This window comes from Dermacentor andersoni, chromosome 1 (assembly GCF_023375885.2).
Source record: "Dermacentor andersoni chromosome 1, qqDerAnde1_hic_scaffold, whole genome shotgun sequence".
In the NCBI taxonomy this organism is placed as follows: Eukaryota; Metazoa; Arthropoda; class Arachnida; order Ixodida; family Ixodidae; genus Dermacentor; species Dermacentor andersoni.
In genome coordinates, this window is record NC_092814.1 from 50,615,870 (window position 1) to 50,642,638 (window position 26,769).

The window sequence follows — 26,769 nt, forward strand, 5'->3', positions numbered from 1 at the left end:
CAATGTGGACTGTTGAAATACCATCCCAGAAACCTCGAAACACTTGTTTCATGCAAAGAAGAGACTTATTTTAAGAGAAAATGCGTTCTGAAACGTCCGCGTACCTCTAGTGGAGTTCAAATCGTCTGCCCTCCGATCGAGGAGTGGTGATGTCATGGTCTCATAGTGACGTTGCGCCGTTGGTGAGTAAAACGGCGCCCGCAGACGGCGCTACGGTTTTTCTGCACAAAACGCAAAGCACGGCCAGAAACAGCCAGGACAGAGCCGACAGCAGCGCGAAAGCAGAACTATGGTGGTCAGCGGAAGGGAAAGCATGCGACGATAACCTGGTTCTTTATTTTATTACGCCAATTTTGACGCTCGTTGCAATGGAGGACCCTGACAACAACACATTGGCTCACGATGCTGGGCTCGACTTCAGTGATTTAAGCACTGATGAATGTGACCTACCGCTGAGGACTGGCTCTGCCGGCGTCATTGCGTACTACGACAGCAACTGTATGTCATGGCTGTGCATATTCGCACATTTGTAGCTTTTTCTTCGTGAAAACGAAATGCTGCACTCACTGCCCCATCTTCGACCTGCAGTTGTTCTTGCGCTTCGTAGAATGCAAGCAAGACCGACGGAACAGCGCTGCGGGAAAGCATTGCTTTGAAAGGCACTCCACACGACTTAAGTCATTGTTGAACTCCTAATCCTCTGGACGAAAGTGCAGCGAGCACACTATGCGATTTTTCGGCTCTTTGCCAATGCGCTGTGGCAGAGGTACAGCACTTAACCACTTCGAACGGAGAGGTTCACTTGTTGGCACACAGTGATAAGTAACGTTGGATTCGCTGCTGCAACTGCCCTCGGCCAAGTTCCGTGGACCGTTTGTGCATCACACGACATCACATGGACGTGTCATTCTCTCTGCTTTTTCCAAATGCAAGTTCCGCGAGCCAGCAGAACCAGCACAGCACGACGCGATAACGAAACAACTGAAACTCCAAAGCGCGCGCAGCGCAGAGTCGAGCGCGCAGAGTCGAGCGAAAACGAAACCTTTCGACCACCCATACTACTGAAGGGTAACGTCAAAATGTTATTTTTTGTTAGAATCGTACAGAAGTAGACAAGTAGCATTTTCTTCCGTCTTATAACCTAATGAAATGATTTTTTTAATACGAGTAGTTGAGTACTAGTGACATAAATTATGATGAGGAGTGCCTTCGTCATCAGGCTAGTACCGGAACGTCGCTGGGTGGTCTCAAATCATGTCACGCATTTATTTCAATTTCTCGGTTACTAAAGAATTGTTCGCGATTATATTGACGCCTTAAACATTCTAGAGCATTGCTTTATCACTTTAACTTGACTTCCGGCGGCCGCATTTCGATGGGGGCGAAATGCGAAAACACCCGTGTTCTTAGATTTAAGTGCACGTTAAAGATCCCCAGGTGGTCCAAATTTCCGGAGTCCCCCACTACGGTGTGCCTCATAATCAGAAAGTGGTTTTGGCACGTAAAACCCCATAATTCAATTCAATTAACTTGACTTCAGAGTAGCCTTTAGTGGCCCTTTAAGGGGGGACACGGGTTGTGGCGACCAAAAATCGCGACAAAACTAGATTTTTTTTTATTGCATTTTTAGAATGTACAGCTATTATTGCATCTACATTGTTAATTTCGTACCGATAACATCAATATTTTAGCCGCAGTGACGCCTTATATGACATGTACTAGCTGAATTTCAGCCGGAACTTGCGCTGAAACGGCACATTTTCCGAAACGCACGCCTGCTCTTCCACGTGTGCTAGCACGGACATCTTGGTCTCATTTGAAAGAGCCGACTTTTCCCTTCAAATTCGCACCAGAACGGGCCCCATTCAGCCATTGGCAACTTAGAAAATGCGCGGCAAAAGAAGGTACTAGAATGCCCTCCTATTTGTTACTCGGGGCATGTGACTTGAGCTTGCCTCCCGATTGGCGGAACTGCATGGCCATCGTCTGCTCCGCGCTTGGAGCTGCGCATTGAAGCGCGCCATCTTGCCCCAAGCAGGACGCGATGTCTGAAACGGAGCGTTAATTTCGGACACGGCACAAGTTTGATGTGAAAAAAGTGCGACGGACACTCATCGAAAACTTCAAAAAACGCTGCTCGACACTGCAAACCGCCCAGGACGCCACAACCCCAGCGTCCGATTCCGAAATTGTCGATGCAGCAATGGCAGGCCTAATGACCGCATCGGCTGCTGTGGATATTGTGACAAGTGTGTCTGCCACGAACCCTTCGATCAACGCTCGCGTATGGCAAGATATGATCTACTGGCAGCCCTTCGAGCTGGAGGAGGAGGAAGCGAAAGCCAAAGCAAAGCTATCGGAGTTGTCTTCCGCTCCAGCGACGGAGAGGAAACGCGAGTTCGTGGGTGACAGTACTGACGATGCACTTAGCCTGCCTGATGGGACTACGTTTGCGATTGTGGACTTGAGTGCCGTAACGTTCGCAAACTGCAATATCTGCAATGGTGCCTTAGAAATCGTCCGAGACGAACGGGAATACGGACTCGCTGTGAAGCTGCGTTTTATGTGCACAAACTGTGGAGATTGCGTCGGTGTGGAGCTCGCCGCGCATTCACAGTGCTGAATGAATGAAACCCTTTGCTGTGAACGTTTTGGCTACACGTGCCAGGCAGGCAATGGGGAACCGACAGACCATGTTCAATGTCGTTTTCTCGTTGATGGGCATCAGCCATCGGGCTCTTCACACGAAAACGTGGCAGAGCTACCTGAAGACGAAGTTGACGCCAGCGGCCGATCGCGCGGCTTGTAATCTGACAAGCGACTGCGCGTGGTTGGTTCGCGAACTTTACGCCGAACTGAACGTGGGTCATACCGGAAACATCGCGGTGTCGTATGACGGGTCATGGATGACCCGCGGTCATACGTCCCATATTGGTGTCGGCACCGTGATCGAGTTGTTCAGCGGACTTGTGCTCGACTTTGTTGTATTGAGCAATTTCTCTGCTGGGTGCGAGTCGGGGCATAAGGAGAGTGACCCTTCCTATGGAGCCTGGAAGAATGGCCGCAAGTGTCAGAACAACACTAATAAGAAAGCCGGGGAGATGGAGGTGGAAGCTGCCCTCATCCTTTTCAGGCGATCATTGGAGCGGCACAATCTGCGGTGTGCAACGGTACTTTGTGACGGGGACAGCCGCAGTTATCTCGCTTTACAAGATGATGAAGTGTATGGTTATATCACAATTGAAAAAGAGGACTGCGTGAATCATGGGCAAAAGCGCATGGGGATGGCTTTGCGCAACTTGGTTGCAAAACACAGAGGCCCTGGACATGAGAGTCTTGGTGGAAAGGGCCACTTGGCAGCAGACTTGATCTCCAAGTTAACCTCATACTAAGACCCACAAAGAGATGTAGATGCCACTCAAAATGCACTGATGACCACATATCATCACATTACATCAAACGATGATGTGGCTAATCACACTCTTTGTCCATCAGGCCCAAACTCCTGGTGCAAGCAAAATGCTGCAGTGGCCAAGGGTGAGCTGGTTCCAAAACATCCTCGAAAGCTTACTCCTCATGTGCTTCAGGCTTTACGTCCCGTATATGATCTTTCAGACAAGAAACTGCTGCAACGTTGCCAGCGTGGTAAAACGCAAAATAACAACGAAAGCTTGCATTCGATGGGCACTGGCGCCAGAAGACCGGCACGCTTCTTTGTTCATGGTGGAGGCTGCTGTGGAAGAGCCAGTAATAAAGTTCAATGCAGGCAATGCAAGGGTCTCGAAGGACATAATGAAAGAACTACTGAGCTGTTCCAGCTGTAAATTTGTAAATAATATAGGGGTTTTGCATGTTTTCTCACTTATCTCAACACGTGTTTTTGGGTCGCTTCACCAGACTGTCGCAGTGACATCTCATGATCTATAACAGCTAGAGCAATAATTCTTTCTTTAGCAGAAAACCTAATCTGCATATTACAAAGTGCTGAGAGCAGAATTTCAAATTTGTGCGCATGTATATTTCCATTTTAGTATTAATTTTCTTCTGGTGTGGCAGCCTTAGGACAAGGAAAGAATTTTGATCACCTGCAGAATGGCTAATTAGAATTTCATTTGAAAACTTTTTGTAGCATTGCAGTTATTGCACATTATAGTGTCTAGCTATGCAATAATATTCACTTTCTGCTGAGCAGTTTTTTTTTTCATTGTCTCCGGAAACAATAGAGTGGCAGCACTGTCAATCTCCTGAACTGATGGACCTACAAGAAAAATTATTGCATATTTGAAATCAGCACGAGAAACTAAGTAAGCTTGTTTATTTTCACAGATTTGGCCATAAGATGCAGGAAATAATCTCCACAACCCATGTGCCCACTTAATTTAAGACGTTTCACATAAATTGTGGTGCGAATGATTAACTTTAGCTGTACCCTACAGGTCTACAAAATTTGTCAGAACCGTTTCAGGGGCCCTTTAAGCAAGATTCCACCCTTTTGCCACACAACAATAATCGTCATCTGTCTTGTCCGCATTTCCTTTCTCTAACACGGTGAGCCCGGTACTTCCCAGTAACGAACGGCATGTGCATTATCAGCATGATGTAGCATTCCCAACAGGAAAGTAGCAGATGCAAGCAAGGCAGATGACGATTATTGTTGTGTGGCAGACATACACCCCAAAAGGTGTACCTTTGCCTAAGAGTGCAGGGCCAGTATAACGTAAATCTATTACAGTCTGTTTTTGTGTCCATATGGGCAAGGCCTGAGCCATTTTGACCTATCACAATGTGCTAATGGCAGATTTGGAATAAAAACAGATTGGAATAGCTTTACGTTAGACCAGAAAGCTAAGCATTAGGTGCTTTGGAATCGTCTTGGTCTAGTATGTAAAAATGGCTTTAAAAAATCATAGTTTCACCTTGACAAAACATAGATTGCAATCTATACGAAATAAGGATAGCTTTATTGGTCATATAAACTTGTAATTATTTGCGTACTAACTAAATTAAAACAAAAATGGTGTAATGCACGCGTACGCAAACGTGAACACATCTTGCTCGATCACCACCCGCACTTGTGGTCAAAACACTGGAGTGAGGAAGCGCGGTGCTAGCAGTGGACGAATTGACTTTCGTGCTGCCTTTTGCCTCAATGTAACCTAAACTGCGAAAACACAGCTCACACGAAGCTATCAGCACTCGACGCATGCACTGTCCCCATCGCAGATCGCTTTCAAGATAGGGCCTCTGCGGCCGTGCCATGTGCAGCAGCCATCGGAGTAGAACGCCTCCCCTACCCCTAGTGCCTTGCGCCCAATGGAAGACAACACACTTTCTCCCAGCTTTCGTTGCTTGTGCGTGCTATATTGAGCTGCCATTGTTGGCTCACCATCGCACGCTTTCACTCACACGTGCAGCATACGGCGCACAGCGATGTTGTTATCACGCTTGGACGGAACATCACGGTGACGCTGACGACGCCTGCAAAATGCGCCTTGAGTGTCCATATAATTGTTATTGCCATAAACCACAGTAGTTCATAACGCTGGCTTCTCCATACGGTCTTTTGGTGAGGCGCATTTCCAGGCACTTCACCCACACTGTCGAGTTGTTAAAGAAAAATCTATTTATAAAAAATGCCTTGGGATACTTTTCAAAATGTCAGACTCACTATTACAGAATGCAGTTTTTTGCGATTGCTATCACTAATTAAAAATATGCAGGCACTATAACCAAAATTTGCATGCACTAGACAGTTTCAGTATCAGTGTAATCTGCTTCAAAATTCAGCTTAAGGCATTGCTTAAGACAGTTGCAGTATAGCGCTCGTGTTGGTTTATTCTGTTTCATCGTGGTTTCAAAGTGTGCTGCCATATTCCATATTCCCATTATTGCACCAAAATTCAGATTGTCCTGCTCCGACCTGCTTCAAAATGAAATTTTATCTGCTCCAAATTGCTCCAAAATTACTTTGGGCAGTCCCGCCCCTGTTACATGCCATGTCGGCGAAATCTTCAGATTGGCAGCACAAAGCAAAGCTCTCACGTCCACTCTGCCACCGTGGCTGATAAGGTTGGCCACACATTGGGACGATGCTATCAAGAAGAGCACAGGCAGAGGGGAGCGAGCGCTTCACTTGCATCTTGGTTGAATACGTCTACGAAACTGCGTTATGGGAAATGTAGAACTAAACGCTAGGAAAGACACCGCACATAGAATAATGGCCTTCTCGGCCTGCCCAGCCTTTGGGACCACATCAGATTACCTCCAAGATGGGGCGCACTGACAGACAAGCGCAGCCATGGCCATGCTAGAGGAACAGATGTGCGCTCACATGCCCCTCTCCCCGTGCTCGCATGGGAAGACTGCGCGCATCAATCCACCATCCTTCTCGGCTCATCCTTGCAAGCTTTCCCTGGCAGCCACAGCATATGGCGCATGGGGCGTGATAGGATATTAGAGAGATTTAGCATGTGCGGTATTCTGGTTAACACAGGCGGGCTGGGAGTCTTGCTGGGTGAGCAGAGGCGTAAACGTGAGGGGCCTGCACGTTGCAGCCACCTGGTGGCGCAGAGCTCAACCAGCCAAACACAGAGCTAATATGGCTTTAACCAAGTGTAAGGTTACGCTGCCGCCGAAAATTTACACTCGGAGCAAAATAGAATATGCTTGGTTACTGCTCTACTAACTTTGTGTTTGGATGGTCGAGCTCTGTGCCACCAGGTGGCTGCACTCTGCAGGCTTCTCATGTTTATGCCTTCGCCCATCCGGCAGAACATCCCGTCCCCCTGCATTCACCGGAATACCAGAGACCTCTCTATTATCACACTTTTGACTTTATACGAAACATGGCGGCAAGAGGGAATTGTTGCTCCACTTCGGCGGCTGCTGATCTCTGTCGTGCAGCGTGCGATTTGAGAGGTGCGTTGCAAGGAGCCGCATGTAATTCAACAACCATCTGCATCCATGGCAGCTTCTTTTTATTGCCTCTGTTATACATTTGCGGCGGCAGTTAAATTTAGTTATATTGAAATCGTGTATAAACACACTTCGTTGTATTGAGGTTTAAAACACAGTAACACCTCGTTATTACAAAGTTGAAGGGGGAGGCAAGATTGCTTTGTTATATTCATTATTGTGTGTTCTGCAATATTAATCTTTATGGGGATTTCAAGGGGAAGTTCACTTACTTCGTTATATCTGTTATTTGGTTTTATCAATTTTCGTTATGGGCACGTTGCAAGTGCTAGGCGGCGCCCTGCTTTTCCGACCCCTAGCGCCATCTGACGAATAGTTGCGCGAATGCGGTAGGATTACTCACGGCGTCAGCAGCCCGCGCTGCGTGTTTGGCGCCCTGTCAAACGGTAGCGATGACGTGAAACAGCGTGCCGATATTAATTTTAACCGGGTTTCGGGAATTACAAGATCTCCACAGATTTTTTCGTGAAAAGAATTTAGAGAAAGGAAGTCGTCTACTTGAAGTGGGGCACGTCTACGATGTGAGGGAAGTGTTGAACTCGCACTGATCGGAAGTGACTGCCAGGTGTATTCCGCAAACAAAAAACAACGCACCAGCGAGATGCGTGAAGCTCAGCGTAAGTTACTTCGTTATCTACGGTGTGGACGCATGAAATTATAGGCGACATTGATTCTTGAAGATTGGCGACAGCAGACAAATCCTAGCGGGGAGCTGCGATTGCCGTGCTGGCATCGCAGGAAAATGCAAGGACGCCGCGGTAGTTTCCCTGTACATACAGGACGGCAAATACGAATCCAAAACATCTCATCCAAGAACGTGGGGCGTACGAACGACTCGTAAGACCTACCCGAACTATTTTAACGTTGCTCTCCCCAAACACAAAGAAAGGGGAGGAGCTTACCAGTTGTGTTAGACTAAGCTGGGAAAATATTTTCGCCCAAGTTACTGGAAGTGCGATACTCTTATGTTGCGATTTTCCAGTGCGTGCAAAGGAGGTTCCAATAAACCACGCCGTCCAAAATTTTGGTGATCTCAACTGCCCCCTAGTTGATATGCTGGGCGCAGAAGGGTGTATGCCAGCTCAAACAGCTGCAATCCCTCCTCAAATCACTCAGCAAGCCCTAGCGCTCTTTGAATGGGAGAGGATTGGGAAAGAGTTCCACTGCTTTACTACGGTACAGTGTGGGAACAAACTAGTTTGTTTGCTGCATATCATGGTACGCACTGCAGGTGTCCCGTTGCTGCCATCATTGCTGTAAAAGCAAAGAATGCAGCGTTAACGCGCTTGGCATAACGCCGGAACATAAAACAACTTATGCCGTCGGACGAGCGCTATCCAGTGTTGACGCCGTCCCGCTTCATACGGTTGGCTTGGAAACCTGTAAAACTTTGTTCCTCGTGAGTTGGTGTACGTACTGTTGCAGCCCACTACGCAACAGCTCGTGTTGCATTTCGCCATTGCTCAGAAAAGGCAACAGCTACGCGCGAAACAGTGCGCAGACAGGCTTTCCGAACGCAAGCGGGCCGGTCGTATCCTGCCGGTTCCGCGCTCGCCGCCGCGAGGGGCGCCCTTGTAGGCGCGGGAACTACGTTCGCAACGTGCCTATAGTGAGGTTTGACTGTACATGGAATTCTATGGACAAGAAGTTATGAAAGGTTCAAGACCTTGTTATGTTGAGAATTTTGTTATATTGAAGTTTATTATATCTTGGTTTTTCTGTATTCTTCATTGGACTATGGAATAATGGGCATAAGCTGAGGATGGCATCTAAACTAATTGCAGTGTTTAAGAAATGTCATTATTTTCATTTATGAAGGTCATTTTGACTTAAATTGTACCTCGTAATAAAAAAAAATATTGAGACATTGACTAGCCTAATCCTTTAAACCTTCCAAGAAGAGAATGTCCTCTGCAACAATACACATCACATATAATACAATTGCCCCATGCAGAAAGTTTATAGTAGAGAACACATCGTTCAAGGATCCTTGTTTTACTATATCTCAATTTCTCCCTCGTCATTGATGTGCAGTGTACGGCCTTTTGTTCTTGCAGGTTGTCTCTGGTAGCATTAAAGCAAGGGTAAAAGATGGCTTCACTGTGCAACTTCGCTCAGGAGAATGCGCATCTCTTCCCAGGGAGCACCTGTCAGATTTTGAGCCACACTGTGCACATCTTCATCGACTGCTTGCAGAAGGGACCAATCTCACCAACCTTGTTATTTTCAACTCCTCAGGGAATCTTGTATCCTTGCTTGTTTGAAATTGTTTTACAAATGCTTTTACCTTTCTTGTCCTCTTTGATTGGTTGTGTTGACACAAATGTTTTGTAGTGGCTGCTGTGTTGAGTCTCTTTACTCAGCACTTCATTGAGTAGAGTCCATGAATAATGGACACTCGAAGTGTTTCTTGCGTTCTCTCTCTCGCAACTTGAGCATTACCATGCAGTATTGGTGCTAACAACCAGGGCTCGATAAAGGTACTTTGAAATTGTACCATGATACTGATAAAAAATATTGAAGTGATAAGTAATTTAAATATGATACTTGCCATTTGTGTCTATTAAGACGCACTTTGATAAGGAAGGTAATTTTTCATTATAGTACCTCCACTCTAGGGTCCTGGGAAGGTTACAATAATTGGCTTGTACTTTCTTAACTCCTTCCATCAGACTGCATTCCTTTTGAATTTACTCTGTTAAAGGGACGCTATAGAGACAAATAACTTGAGCTACATTAGTAAATCACCCTTCTTCCCTTTATTGATATTCTAGCGTTGTGCAACAATCTATTTTCTCAAGAAGATCTAGGCAGACTGATGCTCGTAATTTTTGAAGTTGGAAAGTGCAGAGTTCCTTTGTGGCACTTTGTCCTGTATTCATATTCCTAATTATGTTTGGTGCTTAGAAATAAGATTTAAAATAAAGCTGTCATATTTTAGAATAAGCTTTGCCAAAATTTGCTAGCTGTCAGTGGCTCAGTACTTCTTTGGATTTTGCTATTGATGTACCTTGTATATTTAAGGGACACTAAAGAGAAAAATAAGTTGACCTGTATTAATAAATCACCTTTCTGAAATATCAAAAAAGCCATTCTGAGAGGAGGCTTGGTAAGCCAGAAAAGATGCCAAAATGAAAGACTGGTGGCAATGCTGCCTTGGAAGCTCCCACACCAGCATGTTGTGACATCATGGATTTTGACAGCATTTGCTAGTGCCTAGTTAATTATTTATCAGTAAAGATGGACTATATTGTATTCTAAAAGAACCATAGATTAAACTTAGTAAGCTTCAAGAACTTTTACTGTTCCTCAATGGCAAAAATATGAAAATATACTTGGAAATTTGTCTACCAGAGCTGTGCAGAATTTGAAAAACTGAATTTTGGTATTATGCTTTTCTTTTGTAGTAATTGCCATTTTATCTCAAAATTACATCTGTCATCTATCTATCTCATCTTTCTATTCCCCCTTTCCCCATCCCCCAGCGTAGGGTAGCGAACAAGACACATTCCTGGTTAACACCCCTGCCTTCTCTCTTTCTTTCCTCCTCCTCCTACATCTTTTATTATGTGTCTCAAAGGCACCAGCTAGGTAATTGCATCTTCATTGATATTCCAAATAATGTATCAAAACAGCCCCAGCCTGCCACCTGTTTAGGCTGGAAACTAGGAGTGCAAGTATAAAACATATACTGTCAGTATATCAGCAGGAAAAAAAGAAAATTGTGTGCAGTAGATGTCCATGATCTGGCTGTGGTGAGGGAGTGTCCCGTAAGGAAATTGAAGTGTGATATGGGTGGGGCTGACTAGTAGCAGTTGATGTATGGGTATGACATAGAGAAGTAATGGCAGTCTACCTGATGCCTGGAAGGCAACTGCATGAATGCAGGCTTGCTGGTGGTTTTTATTGCTTGCTGTAAACTGAAGGCATTCGTGTAGTGGTGTTTGACTGCTTTGCAGTTTTGCTATGAAGTAGGTGCGATTGAGTGCATTTTGTCACATGTTCTTTGGGAAATGGTGGCTGTTGGTAGGAAAAAGTAAGAGCCTTCACAGCAGAGCTTCATGATGTGAACCTTTGATGTGAACCTGATGTGAACCGTAGGCCTTTTGCTCCCTTGTAAGAGAAAACAAGGAATGAATGTTGCTTGCTGGTGTTGCAGCAATGGGAGAAATGCACTGCTGTGTGGAGGATAGCTCGCCTGCTTCCATTATTACATAAACCCTCACTATAATGAAGTCATCAGTACATGTGTTATAAATTGTATTTCGTTAAAAGTGGAGTGGTTATATGAGTTGTAGTAATATGAGACATACACTCCAGGAGTGTGGGAGCTCGTGAGACGCATATTGAGGCAATGCCGAATACTTGATATCGATAATGTGACAGTGGTGAAATTTTGCTGATGCCTGTGAACAGCTGTTTCATCTGTTGATTATTGTTACTTGATCCAGTTAATTCCAAAGAGCTGCCACCATGGGGTAGAGTGACCTTTGTAGTGCTCCTTGGTTAAATTGCTACAAGACACAAAGGCTCATTGGGTATGCTGTACGGAGCAATCTGATGCAGATTTCCTAACTCTGCACATAGTGAAAAACGGAGCCAGGTGCTAGCGCACTTCAAATATTCAGCTCTAAAATGCATGCACTGCTGTAGGGATCACAAGAAACTTTGAATAAAGTGATTTCAATATAATAAGGGTTTAATGTATACTTGGCAGCATTTCATTTGCTTCTGACTTTGCTGTTTACTAAGTCCTTTTTAAAAATTATTTTGCTAGAATGCTTCTTAGGCAACGTTATACAACTTCCAGTGTATAACGAAAGCTTCTGATGGGGGCCTGTATAGAGGCCCTTTAAGTCAAGCTTTTAGGAGTGTGATTTACAATTTTGTAACTTTTTAAACACGTGTCACAGGGGTGGCTATGGTTTATATATATACCATATTTGGCATGATTCTAACGCACTCTCGAATTGAATGCGCAGCCAACTTTAGCGGGCCTAAAGTGAAAAAATAACAGTACACCTAAATGTAACATGCACCTGAATGTAATGAGCCTGATTTATAAAAGAAAAATATAGCATGCCCCCACATTCACGATCAGAAAAAACGAGACATGCAGAATTTACCTTCACTGAAGAATATGTATTTAAATGAGCTTTCATAATGAAAGTGGTGCATCGTCATCACCATTTGTGCTTCATTGGTGACATATGCCAAGCACACAAAGTGGTATTCTTGAGCAATCACTTTTAGAGACACTGTTATCACTTTCACTAGATTTTACGTGACTTTGCATCGGACTTGTTCTAATATGCATCCGAGAACGTTCCTGGCACTCTGTGCAGATAGCAAGCTTGGCACAGTGCCAGAAATGCTGGTGACCATCTATGCCAATGCATTTGATGCTGAGTCATGCAGAATCTTGCGAAAGTGATTGTATCTCCGAAAGTGATCGTAGTTGAGCATAAAGTGAGAACCCACAGCAACCTTCAAGAAAAGCTCTGCCGCCATTTTGTCATGGCAATGGTGCTGCGTCTGATCATAGGCTGTTGCCAATGCCGTGAACACAGTTTCATATCCATTTGAACGCATAGCCAATTTCCGGACCCCCCCCCTTTTTTTTTTCAGAAAAAAGGTGTGCATTAGATTCATGTAAATACGGTATATTTCATTTCACTGTAAGCACTCGAGTTTCTTTTAGACATTTTGTTGCCATTATTTTTATTACACAGGTTACTGGACAAACGTCAGTGAATGCTGTGCTGAGCAAAACGAGAACATGGTGAAAGCAGGCTCCTGTTTTCACTCTGTCCTCCTTTTTCACATCGTCACGAATTTCCATCCCCTGCCTTCGCCGTGTTTTCCCCGAATGCTGTGCTATTATATTTAAGGTTTCCTTAACTGAAAGCTTACAGGTGGTGTCACGGAAAACATCCCTTGTGAATGCAGCTCAGAGGGAGTTGCTTGTTTCTTGCTTTGAAGATATGGAGGTGGGTACTTCTAGAAACTGTGTGCATGTGTGTTAGTAGTTCACTGCACTGTGTGTACTAAACTGCAATTTTTTGTTTCAGCCAGGTACTCTTGTGTTTGGTGTCCTGTTAGCCTTTGTGAGGCATGGTATGCTCCTAGAGCTGCCTGCAGGCATCCGAGGCTTTGTTCCACTCAAGGTACGTAGCATATGAGAAATCTAGAAATTAATTTTGCTGCAGTTTGGCAAATGTCAAGGATTGTGACTGCACGCTAACTTTTTATCATAAGCATAGTTGCCTGGTATGATTTGAAGGGTTTTTAACTTGGTGTTGCCAGGTCAAAAGACCAGCATTTAGTTTAATTTTTAATCACATCTGCAGAAGTGCGCTGATGTTAATAATGTTTTATGCAGACTATGATAGTTTTAGAATGTGTGCTTGCTTCAGTACAATAAAGCTTTGACTAGGGCTAGTTGGTATGGCATCTTTCTGCTTGCCGCGCTATACTGTTATACGAAGGACAAAAGAGAGACAGGCACACATGTGTGCGCATGTGTGTCTGTATCTTTTTTGTCCTTCGTATAACAGTATTGCGCAGCAAGCAGAAAGTTGCTTCAGTAATATTTCCATGTGTGTTTATGCTGAATTATTTTTGCTGTTCTTTTATTTGCAAATGCACTTATGGTATGAGTTTTTCCATCCGTTATAATAACCCATGACTGTTTGTAACTAATGCATGGTAAGCACAGCTTGTCAAGGTTTACAGTTTTTAGTCGGCAGGTGGTAGGGTGCTCCATGTCACGTTTTAAAAGTTAGCTGCATGTAGTTGTCTGATGTATGATTGTCTGATGTCATGTATTCTGATTGCTGTCCATAACAGAAATGCTTGCCGCTGAGCAGCTGCCCCACCTCCTTTGTGTGTGTGTGGTGGGGGAGAGGGGCATGGGCACATGTTCACCTCAAATAAAGGGTCTCTTTTTCCCTGCGCCATCTACTGTTTTCATGCGTGCATATTGGACGCAAAAATATGCAAACAGTTCTTATAAGCCATTGTCATAATCTTGGGAATGTAGTATGACTGCTCACTCACAGTAATTGAGTGGTTTAACCTAGGGTCTCGTACATAAATCATTTGTTACTGTACTTTATAGATTGCCAAAAGTTACGTTGGGGAAAGTTTATGAAGGTTGTGCTGTGAAAACTTGAATATATGCTCAACTGTGATGCACATATTAAAGTGCATATATTAAATTGTTTAAAGTATATTAAAGGTAATCTAGCTGCTTACAGCATGATTTGTAATCTTAAGATATTTGCATGGATGGTATCTGTATTTCTTTAGAAACTGTTCATGCAAAATGCCTCCACATGCTCCATGTTGTTTCCTAAAAGGTTATAGGTATGTGGCCCCACCAATATTTGCCTTTCTTGATTACATTGTCACTGTCATTACTCGTTACCTAAAAGGAGAATGATGTAAAATTGGTTCTGCATTTTAACCTTGATAATATGGCTCTGTGGTTGCATTCCTCTTTTGTCTCTGTGGTCACGCAGGATGTTGCAGATGAATTTCTTAGTGATGCATCCAAGTCAGGGTTTGTGATTGGCCAGTGCCTGGTAGCCAGGGTGACCAAAGTGGATTCTGAAAAACAGCAGGTCTGGTTAAGCACAAGCATGAGGAGTTGTGGTGAAAAAAACTTTGGTAGCACCATGGAGTGCCTCGCAGCACAACTTACTGATGAGGAACTTCTCTCAAGATTGGAGCGTGAGTAGCTTTTTCATATTTTTCTGTAAACTTTTGTACAACAAGCATGATCATGTTACATAAAACATTATTAATATGGGTGTGTGAACAAATACTATATACTAGTATTTTTTATTGAAGCCGCACTCACAGCTCATTCACCCTCAGTTTCCTCAAGTGATGTGTTGCAGAGGAGTTCTACCCAGATATACTGATATAATTAGACTGGGTGAGGTGAGTCTTCACTGCAGGAATCAGGAAACGATGACGAAGCCGGGCATAGTGAGGATAAAGAAAAGTGTAAAATGTTGTATTCACTTCATTGGTGCGTGGATGTGATTCTCATCTGAGTCTCGAGCGGTTCTTATTCACACGTGGGCCAGCATGACCTTGAATAACCTCTGGCGGTCTAGCCATCGTCGCTGTCTTCCACCGGAGCCGGTGTTGCCCTTTTGTCCATCCTTGGTGTCAGCTCGGGAAAAACCGTGACGTCGTCTTGACCTCTGGATTTTCTTCTATTCTTTTGTGTCAGCTCAGGTAAAACAGGAGCCTGTCTTTCCCTTTTGCCCATCTTTGGTGTCAGCTTGGGTAAAAGCGGGACGTCGTCTTGATGTTCAGTTTTTGCTTATATCCTTTTGTGTCAGCTCGTAAAGAATGAGGTGGCGTCGATTTCGGAGAAGACGGCAATTATGTTGACTTGGAGAAGCCCGTTTGAATGCTTCTCACACCTGACAGGTCTATCATAACAGTACTTATCTGTGCCATCCGGAGCGTTCAGTATCCTGTAGTTCTTAAAGTCATGCACGACAAGTGCACCGGTGTAATGAAAAGGCAGCGCAGATCATAAGCGGGTAATCCAGTGCGTGCTAACCTTAGGCCCACATCGCAATGCTGTGGTGCTCTAAATGAATAAGCATAAGAGTGCTAAAAGACACGTGAGTGATACTTGCTTTCCATGCTGGAAGTAGTAGAAAAGCACTCAAAGTAGCTCACTTGCGGCTTACGAAAGAAAGGTGCAAGCGGTTGCTGGGGGAGATTAAAGCTGCGTTATGATTTATGTAGCATCATTATAGACACAACATCATGCAAAGACTGATAAGTGTCAACCTATGAGTTAGGGATGGAATACCATTGTTCTGCGTGGTTTGTGATGGCACCCCTCGATGGCTTGAGTGCACACTGGCAACTCGAAGGAAGAGCCAGCGTCTAGTGGAGAAAATCGTTCATTTCGCAGCAAAGTGTCTGCCCAGGTTGCACTCAAACAACTGCCCTTGTCTCAACTGAAGCGCCCGTTTTTAAAAGCCCGGTCTATGGTCAATCACCTAGTCAATCGTCACACCCTCCTGTGGAGTCGCACAACAACCACAGGAACAAACAAGTACATGTACATGCCTGCTTCCTTCTGCCCCTACGAGAATGACACAACATTCCGTCAAACCTTGCATGCATGTGACAGGCAAGCGATAATTTCTAGCACTGAGCGCGCACACAGTATTTGGGAGAGACAAGTGGAGAGCAGGGGTGCTACTTTGGACATTAGCAGAATCTGCTAAATTGCTCAAAACGTCGCCATTGCAGAATTTGGTTGTTGTACACTAATTTTAGGTGCATGCATTTTGCAGAAACTCAAGTTCCAAGTATTGGAAGCATCATCAGAGTGACTGTGCAAGATGTGGATGAAGAGAACCAGCTTGCCCATTGCAAGGTTGTGGAAAGTGCACTATCTGCCACAGCTGAAACTGTCTCAGGTTCGTGTGTGTGTTTTTTCAACTTTGCGTGCGTTGTAGTACTTATTTTATGCTGTGTTTGTTCATACAGTCGAACTCACTTATAACGATACCGGTTTTAACAATATGTCGGGTTATTACAATGAGAAGCTGCTGCACCATCGACTTTTGTATGTTTTCCATGGTGAAATAATCCACTTGCTACAATGCCCCGACACTGCATTATCGGTTTTAACGATGAAGTCTGGCTGCTGGGTGTACGAGATGAAAGGCAGTGAAATGCGAAATCCTTGAAAAGAAGAACAAAAAAAAAGAAGAAAACGAAAAATTCAAGCCGCTCAACGATGGGCCGCTGCTCCAACAGCCACCGCGCGCTCATTTTCCAGCCATCTCCTCGCGGCTGTCTCTTGTTGCCTTTCCACCCCTCCGAACACGAATGGGCTGTGCCCATACCTCTATGCCGCCTCACCCTCCGAAACGCGAATGGACCGTGCCAACTGTGCCGCTCGCAGGTTGCTCGCATGTTGCTCGCTGACTTCTCATTCCGTGCAGTTCTGCGAACAACTTAATCGCTTGCGTTCGTCTTTGTCGGTTGCGTCGAAGTCATTCCTGGCCACGCGGTTTCTCAGCTTCGCTTGACTCACCGCCGAAACGGAAGATGGCTTCCACCTGCTGATCATCGGTAATGCACGACTTTGCCAGTGAAAAGAAAGCGCACAGCTACAGATCTGGAAACTAAGTGCTTCTAACCGATAACATGATCGTCGCGAACGTGCTTGCATTTGCATCAGATAGCGACAGCGACGACGGCAGCGATGACCCGATCGGGCAGGCTGCCTCACAGGAAGCAGGCTGCCTCAACGTTGTCCTCACAGGAGGCCCGGCAGATGATTCAGTCCCTCGGGGGCTTCCTTTTTCGAGGAACCTTCCACTGCACAACATGGAGCACTTGGATGCCTTGGAGAATGATGTTGGCAAGCTTCGCCTAAAGCATGCATGGCTGATGGACATAGGCTTTTCTCGTGCAAGCCAGTGAGAAGTACGTGGTGAGATCAGAATCAGAATCAGTTTTATGCAAGACAAAAAATGGGGATAATTACATGATAAGTATATACAGAAGGAGGTCCCGTAGTTAGAAACTGAAATGGGACCTCCTGTGCATGATGACTAGAATTAATAAAACAACAATGGCAACATGTGAAAATGTTGCTTGTGGCCATCTCTCCTCAGCGTTCTAGATTTCTCAAGCTGACAGGCTGCCGCGGCGGCCTTCTCGCAATTTCTAAAAGGCCCCTTTTGGGGCCTCCAAAGCGATGCCTCGGCAGTGCTTGCATATCGCTTGCCACCCATGACACCTTTTTGCAGTTGTTATAGCAGTGCCATTCTTTAATGCCGACAGCCACAGCTTGTTACACGCGATCAGAGCACCCAGGAAGCAGGTAAAATGATTGAACACAATCAGCAGCCGGGCAGAGAAAGGTGGTGGGGAGGGGCACTGGCCTCCCCACTTATATAGTTTTCTAATATCGTCTCTGCCATCCCCCCTATTTTGATTTTTTCATGCAACCCAGTTATAACAATCATCGGTTATAACAATGGAATTTTCGTGGCACTTGAATATTGTTATAAGTGGGTTCGATTGTATTAGTTTTGCAGTACTTATCTCATTAACATTTGCATGTATTGTAGTGTTCATTTCTTGCTGTGTTTTCTCATGATAGTTTTGCAATAACCCTACAGGAATACAGGAACAGAACATAGAACTGTTTATAACTTGTTGCGTAGTGTCAAGAGTTGTCTTTAAAGGGCCCCTCACCAGGTCTAGCCATTTTAAGCTGACAAGCACTGAGCATACAATGCGCACTAATGATCGTATTTGCAAAGTATTACATCGCTACGCGCCGCGGAAAGGTCTGAAATTTCAATCCGAACAGTGTTTTCCCTTTCCATCGTGGAGACCGTGCTCCAAGCCGGACGGTGACGTACTCGTGTCCGCGGTGTGACGTCAATCACCGAGACATGTGACTTCGACAATTATTCAAGACAGCATCTGTTATTTGTGTGATCTGTTGCTTGAATTGACGAATTGAAGTTTAGAGAAACAATAACACGTACAAACGGAATGTCTGCATGATTTTTGTTTTACTTCGCACCGAAGCAAGACAGATGTATTTCCTCTTCGTCTGCTTGTTCCCACGGTCGTGCAGTCACGTGCGCAGGTACGATAACTATGCCACTTTCTACCGTGATCCAGCATGTGATCATGCTCTGCGATCTGCTTATGTCTGCCTCAGTATTCGTGTAGCACTGAGTTATACCGCTAGTCATGTGTCCTTGTGCACAGTGTGCAAAATTGTGTGCTGCGCGAAACGAGACAAGTGCAACAGCTCGCATGCAATGCCGTTAGTGGAAGTGCGCAGCGCCGGGGGGGGGATGAAGGCGGGGCTCGTGACGTATGTGTCACGTGATCCTCGAGGTCCGGCATGGGAGAACGCAGGGGGCACTGGAGCTCGTGCCGTGAGATCATGGGTTCGCGGCACTGAAATATTTCTATCTCGGTTATTAATGAGCAGATTTGAAAAATTTTTGTGGCAGGACGCTCCCTAGAGGACATGTAACAACTTCCAGCGTATAACCAAAGTTTGCTATGGGGCCTGGTGAGGGACCCTTTAATAACAGTATGTTAAGAATTTATTCCACATGCTACTCTGTCACAGGTGTACTTATTTTTATTAGATAAAAAATAGCCAAGCTACACTGTGAGTACACTAATATGAAATCTTAAAAATGGCATGATCACTTTCCATGCTACTGCATAGACTAACAATATCTAGTTAATGGAGCTGATGAGCTCATTGGATACAATATACCAAAAACGTGCTTACTGATGTTTGCAAATTGGCTTTCAGGCAGCTGTTTACACTCATTGACCATATATGTATTGACACTCCGCTTTCATTTTACTTTTAGGCAGAAACATTGCAAGTGGTAGCACACACGAGGCTGTCGTTATCCATTGCAGCACTGCGCACTCAAATGTTGAGCTGTGCCTTGACCCCCAAGTTGTGCGGAGTGTCAACACAGCAAAGAGAATAAAGGCAAGGCTTTCTGCTTGTTGAAATTTACCTGCACAGCTGTCACTGTGCCAGTTTGATGTGTTTTCAGGTTTCTTGTTTTTATTTTATTTTGATAATTGTGAAGGTTGTTATAGATTTGCACTGTGCAATAAGTGTGGCTTTGCTGTAAAACACTTCTTTTTCTTTTAACTCTTAAAAGGATGTCGTTTGTCTAGTGCAATATATGCTATATATGAAAGGTTTGCCTTGAAATGACTCTTGCTAAGTTTTCAATTTATGGGCTATACAGTTAATACTTCTTATGGTAAAGTCTTTATGAGTACAAGATTTCTACTGTATTGATGCAAACCTGTACCAAAACACTTACATAGCTGCATACATAGTATGTACAGTAGAATCTTGGCAATATGATCATTCCTGATACAAATTTGGGGAGGGGGGAGGATAGGAATTTTCAAAAGTCCTGGCCCAAATCCATTAACTTACAATGTACTAAATTTCTAATGTTGTGAAGAGTTTCTTGCGCCGTGGCAGGTGATACAAACAGTCAAGCCACAGCACATTGATTGCATTCCTATTGCCACGGTGATCGACTTCACTCTGCCTTGACATTACCTCCCCCCCATAGAAAGCTTTTGCTTTGTGCAGTATCATGTAACTTGTCGATCATTTTCAAACACCTTGCAACTTTATCAGGAGCCAGCAGTTACATGCGACCTAGTCTTGCCCCGTCAGTAAAATTGACGACATTCTCTGTGTACATCTCCGTATTCCATGCATTCCGTCGTCTTCAAGCCCTGATGACAATTTGAATCTTTTCTCCCTTTACACCAGTCAAATCTCACGATTAAAATCAGCTTTGCTGCTACAAAGAAATGTAAACTGATTCTCTTATCTTGCACAAATCATGTCCTTATCACCATCAGGCAGCAGCTAGGGCACAGCAACGTAAGGAACTTGAGATAACCAGGTAGATCTTGACATGTCAGCCTCGGAACACTTCAAGTACACAGCTTGCTGCTGCCAAAATGTGCACGAAACAAGCGTGGCAGTGATTCAAATTCACGTCGGCCAATAGGAGCGCTTTCTGCGTGCCATGTAACTGCAGTAATCAATTGCGATGCTAGTTTTTCATTTTTGTGCCTGCTTTTGTTGCTTTTATTTCCGCATGGAGAGATGCTGTGCTGCTACTACAGTAAAAGCTTGTTCATTCGAATTCTGTGGGGATACTACGAAAATTTGAACTAATGAAAGTCAGAGAAAAAATAGCTCAGTTAAGGCGCGTATATAGTTTGACGTAGCATGAGCTCGCGCGCACACTCGTTCACACAACGTCACGTTGGCGAGAACAACAACGTCTATAGTTCGACGCACTGGCGCAGCCAACGTAGCTGGACGCGTCCAACGCGGTCCGAGGTGCCCGACGTCGAGATGGCTCTTGCTCTATTCGTGTGTTCTTCACGCTGACTGCGCTGACTCACAGCGTGTTGCGCGAAGAATAAAAAAACGCCCACGCTGCTTCGCCGATAGTCGCAGATAGCCGTTCAAAGCGGCGTGTGGGTAGAAGATCGTTCTGCACGTGCTCCAAAGAGAGCAGCCAACGGCGTGCGCATCGAAATATACAGGGTATGCATTGCAGCTGGCGCAACACGTGACTGGCCGCAACTGACGCTCACCCGCGCGCCAAGAACATTGGACTTGAACATTGCACCGCCTATAGAGACGCCACTGATAGCCACCTAGCGGGCGCTTCTTACAGTACGCTCGGGAGCAGTAGTGGACGACAACCCTTTAAGTAAGGATGGTTGAAGTTTGCTGCTGCGATTTCTCCTTTGTTCGGGTGCCAGACTGCTTCTTCGCGGTGACAGCTGTAGGAAAAACGCTAGCCTCTGTGGGAGCGGGTATGAACACGATGTTACCGCTGTTTGGGACAACCCGGTTCACATACGTGCCAGGCGTGCCCGCAGACAAATGCCATAAACCCCATTTACATGAAATGGAGCTCATGTTAACCAGCTGCTAAATTTTGTTGAGTAATGCGATGTCTCTATCGTTTTTGTTTAATTCTACGCTTGCCGTAATGCTGCTTCTGTACCTCATAATAAGCACCCGTCGTTAATGCAGACTTATATCTGAAAACAAATCTGCATGGTGCAATGTCTGCACATGCCGTTGTGATCTTTCTGCCGATGAATACATGTGACATCCCTGAATAATTGTAGTCAAAGTCGCCTCAAGAAGAGTTATTGCGAATTTATTGGTGGAAATGCACACACTAGTCAACGAAGTCACCAAACGCATGGGTTAATAAGGGCGCGTGTTAGTGCTATACCGCCGATGCAATTCTGCTGCATACGCCGATGAACTGCCATTCCCACTGCAGTTCTTGCAATTTTAATTTCCCCAAGGGAGTTGCTTGGAAAGGTACAAAGCTAAAGTCTGACCACCCTTTCAGTACTTTTCAGTAAGTACTATCAGTACCCACTTGAGAGAGGTGCGACATGATATATTTAAAGGCAGAGCAACGCCAGCGAAAGTAGATGAGTGCTGGTGGCAAGGCTGGGTTTAATACTCTGTGGCGTAAGCATAATAACAAAGAATTCATTTGAGAACAAAATTCACATGCATAAAGGAACTACGCTGTGAAACAAACAAATCACTCGGCATGGTAAGTCTACTCAGACAGCCTTGAGGTGCGCTGACTTCCCAAACATGACGCGAACTTTTCAGCGAAAATGGAACAAAGATACCATAGGCAGCAACTATTAGCAATTCTTGCCCTGAACTACCTATTTTCTAAACAAATTTCCCAATAAACCACGATATCTAAGATGCCGTTGGGCGATAAGATACAGTGTGATTTAGACCCTTTACAAACAAGGCAGGGTGAAAATCAACAACAGTTATGCATGAAGCAACTATCAATAGTTCAACATGCGCAAAGCCCTGCATAAAATAGATGCAAAAACATGAAGTGCGCGACAGCTGGTGCCACATAAAACCAGCAATTTCAGTTCTTGCAAGCTTCAATAACTTTAACATACAACACAATGCGCTAATGCAGTCGTGCTGCCTAGCTAGCGCAATGTGGTAAAGAAGTGGGAAACAGTAGAAGCGGCAAACGGCATTCAGAGCTTTAGTGAAATGCCTTTAAACCGTATGCTGCACTGCAGATGAACTTCGTCGCTTACCCATCTAAATATAAGGGAAAATGAGACATCCACCCAATCGTAGCAATTGCAACAAAGGAAACCCATACGTGTTCCTCGAAAGAAAGGCCTCGTAGTTGAAGAAATATTTGTCTAAATATGATCAAGTGGAGAAAAACACCAACACGACAAAGGAAAAGATGAGAAGAAGAAATTGCCCGCCGAATGGCGGTGATCCATTGCTACCGTTGCTCCCGCTGATCAGGATTTGCGGGGAATGATTAGAACCGTATCACTGGCACGTTTTTGCCGGTATTTGAGCCCCCCACTGTGCAACAGTTCTTCGATATTCCTTGAAGCTTTGGCCACCCCACACATATGAAGGGTGTTGCTTATTTTGCTCTGAAAACGTGAATAAGATGGAGAAGCACACTCAACGATGCAGCAAACTACAGCATGCGGCTGTCTCCTTTCCCGACTATTCGGCACAAGGCCACCACCAGTGGTGCGTTCATCGGCGCGCACTATGTGCATAAACACGCCTTGAATAAAGGCCACTGTATAGTCTGGCTTAGCGATGACACACGTGCACTCTCCCACGCCAGCCAAAGCGCATCACTCTGTAGTCTGACGCGAGGTGCAGCCATATCCAGTGTGCATCGGCGTTCCCCGGCTGCAGCCAGTGCGAGATACGACATGCTGCATTCTGCGACAGCCTCATCACCCAGAATGCTCTGGTGGCAGCAATTTTCGCTGCACATTGCAACGAGTTTGCAGTTCCTTACCATCCCGAAACTCCTAGGTTCGTATAAAAGGAGCATGTGTCTGGGCGGTGCACGTGGTGGACTATGCAGGGGTCGGTTTTCGTGCCAGTATTATGTGACGAACCTGGCGTCACCAACCTCCGCCGGCGCTGGCTGACGCGCATGCTGTGTTGGACTATAAAGTGGCCTTACCCCTTTGATGGTCAATGACGTAAATATACGGCGCCCCGAACAAGTCCGCAAATGGACGATGCCGTATATTTACGGCGCCGTCTGTACGGTTAAAAAGCGCGCCAATTTCCTAACTTTTTCTTTTTCAATGCGTGCGTGCCCATTGAAAATGCATGCTTGTTAACGTGCTTGTTAATGTTAATGTTAATGTTAATGTTTTACTGTATCTCTGATCTCTCCTGTTTATGGTGATAACAAGATGGCGGCATTGCATCAACAGAAAGCCGTGCTCACACGATTAGCGGGTGTGATAGCACCACCCGATGCCTGATTTTCTTGGTTTCGAAGATACTAAAAAGAAAATGTTTTTTTTAATCAAATTCTGCTATGTATTTCTTTGAAATATTTTGCCATGAGATAAAGGAAGGTCTTAGGATTGCGGGGAAAGAAATATAAGAAATCGGAAATTTTTAAGCAAGTCTTCTCATTTTACTGCCACAAGACCCCCTAATTTTTCTCTTCTTTTTTTGGCAATATGTATTTCAGGTAATATGAATTTTAGTGTTGTCTCGAGAGATTTGTATCATTGAGAGTCTACTGTACCTTGGTGTTCAAGGGTGCGGGATAAAATCCTGGCCGCGGCGACCGCATTCCAATGGGGATGACATGCAAGAACTACCATGTACCATGCATTGGGTGCATGGTAATGAAGCCCAAGTGGTCAAGATTATTCCGGAGTGGAAAACCCAGAATTTACTTTTTATGTACTTTGGCCCATTTGGGATCAGGATATAGGGCGTTATCTTTATTTTTATTTTTTTAAGCTCTGACATTGATACAGCCAAAATAGGGGCATGAAGTTCATAGCAAATAAATTTCATGAGGCCAGTGACTTCAGTGATAAAATATGTGGTACAGCGTAAGCCGCTTATAACATAAGTTGCTGGAGTCTTGAATATCCACACTATAAGTGGTGCTCCACTATAACCAAAGCATTTTACAAAGGCTGTATACATGTAAAACATGTAGACCAAGCAGCCACGTGTATTCGAGAATCATGGGACCTGGACGTTTGCATTCGTTTAAATTTATATAGGTTGGAAGATTGTCCGAGAACCCGCGGTCTACAACAAGTAGACACACGAGCACAGGAAAAAAAAAATGAAAGAAAGATGCACCAGAGGAAAGTGAGTCGGCAACTAATAACCTTTTCAGCTGATGCTCTTGCGCTTTCCCTCACGCCTACAACATATGGCGCTGTGAGGCGCGCTAGGATGTTATGTCCACTTCACCACGATAGCAGAAGTTCGCCAGGTGCGTCCCTGTAATTGCTCTCACAATAAAAGGAAAATCTTAAAGAGTGGCTTCTGAAACCAGCTTCAAGTGCATTTGCACTGTACAGGGGCACCATGGCTCTCGGGTACACAGTGAAAGGATCATGGTTTCTCCTCGAACAGTGTTTCTATCTTATTTATTTCTTTCTTCCGCATGCGTCAATAGATTTTATGCAGTGGGTGCAAAAGGCGCATGGGCATTGGAAGGTAGGGTATTTAGCCACAGTTTGATTGAGACCGTGACAAACTTGGTATAGTTCAGTAGATTTTTTGCAGTGATGATTTAGAAGAACAATCTTGTAAAATAAAAATTTTTGTGGTATTAGTGCTTCCTGTGTGCTCCAATGGCTTGTCATTGGTGAAGCTGGAACAGCTGGTGTCCTGTGTCTTTCTAGCCTGTTCAACGGCGTGTCCAGTCTGGTCGAGTCCTCCTTGTGAAGCCCAACCATGCGGTGGTTCTTCTGCTGTCTGGCCACTTGTGCCTGGTACCTACCAAGAGTCATTTCAACTCCACCTTTCATTTGCCCCTGGAGAAAGGAACCATTGCTTCAGTGTGGACTTGGAAGTGAGTGTGGCAGTTGCATGATGACTACCAGTTCTGTGTCAGATCTTTACTGCTCAGCTGCCATGTATAGTCTTAAAATGAAGAATTTCTCAACTGTAATTTTATACCCCTTTCTTTTTCCTGTTCCAAATCATTGTAGACTACTGACCTTTTGCAGCTAAAACCAAGAATTGAAAAGATGTTGGTAATTTCACTGTTTTTCGGTTTAAACTTCAAGCTTTAAACTACAGTGGAACCTAGTTATAACAAAGTCGCATTTGACACAATACCTTCGTTGTAACCAATATTTATGTACATATACATATATCCATAGTATGCTGATATCTGTAAGAAACATTTCAGATTTATTTTCTTACTTCTGAAAGTTCATTATTTATAAGCATGTTTATTACATTGAGGTTCAACTGTAGTTTTAATCCTTTCACAGGGCGCTTCAATACTGTAGATGAATCCAGTATGCAGAAGAATGAAATGTTTCGAAGCAACCTAGCAAAGGCACAACGCCTTACGGCAGTGTGACCGTACGGTAATTAATAGTGAATGCATGTGATATTTGAAAAGAAATAGAACAAGAGATTTTTTTTATTTGCCGTTAATTAGGACACCTTTGCAGCACTGACATGTACAGTGAAACCTCGTTAAACGGTAGTACTGCTTGACCGAAACAGCATGAGATCGCCCACTTACCTGTCAAAAACGGAACTCGGAGAGAGTGCGATGAAAGGGAAAAAAAACATGCAGTATTTATTTACTTCGCACGACAAACGTGTTATTTTCGTTTGATGCCGCGGCAGCCTAGCAGCGACGACAGCGGCCTCAAACTTGCTGAAGCTGTGAGCCAGCTTTTCAGCCAGCCCCTCCTTCTCGGCAAACACTCGCATGGCAGATTCCTCATTGGCGTTGCATATTCTTCGTGCACAGGCGCGGTAGCGTTGCAGAAGTTGCAGGGCACCTTTTCATTGCAGGGTGCTGTTCTCGTCGCGACGATTGCATTCATGAGGCTGACGTAACGCGCAGCTTCTGCCACTGTAGGGCCTGCATAGCCCGTGCTGTCGCTTTCCGTATCGTCCTTACCACTGTCGCTAGGTGACACTTCGGCAACAACAGAGGCAACGATGGCGAAAAGTCGGGCCTCGTACCCCAGATCTCTTCACAGTCGCAGCAGCGCTGCCGAGCAACTTCTTCGCATTCCAAATGCCACACACCGTAGTCAACAGTAGACCCATGTCGCGTGCCAGCACCGACTTTTCGTGTCACGTTCAATAGCACGAATGATGTCTAATTGTTTTTCTAT

At 44.8% G+C, this 26,769-nt stretch overlaps 1 protein-coding gene across 1 annotated transcript in view; it reads left to right on the forward strand.

Annotated features, from left to right (window-relative positions):
* Window positions 1–26,769, forward strand: part of Rrp5 (Ribosomal RNA Processing 5) — a 118,800-nt gene that overhangs the window by 36,442 nt on the left and 55,589 nt on the right. The window contains exons 14-20 of the mRNA XM_050194252.2: window positions 9,033–9,221; window positions 12,891–12,965; window positions 13,047–13,142; window positions 14,499–14,709; window positions 16,311–16,436; window positions 19,386–19,513; window positions 25,306–25,475. Of these exons, the coding sequence (XP_050050209.2) occupies window positions 9,033–9,221; window positions 12,891–12,965; window positions 13,047–13,142; window positions 14,499–14,709; window positions 16,311–16,436; window positions 19,386–19,513; window positions 25,306–25,475 (995 nt within the window). The remainder of the gene's footprint in view (window positions 1–9,032; window positions 9,222–12,890; window positions 12,966–13,046; window positions 13,143–14,498; window positions 14,710–16,310; window positions 16,437–19,385; window positions 19,514–25,305; window positions 25,476–26,769) is intronic.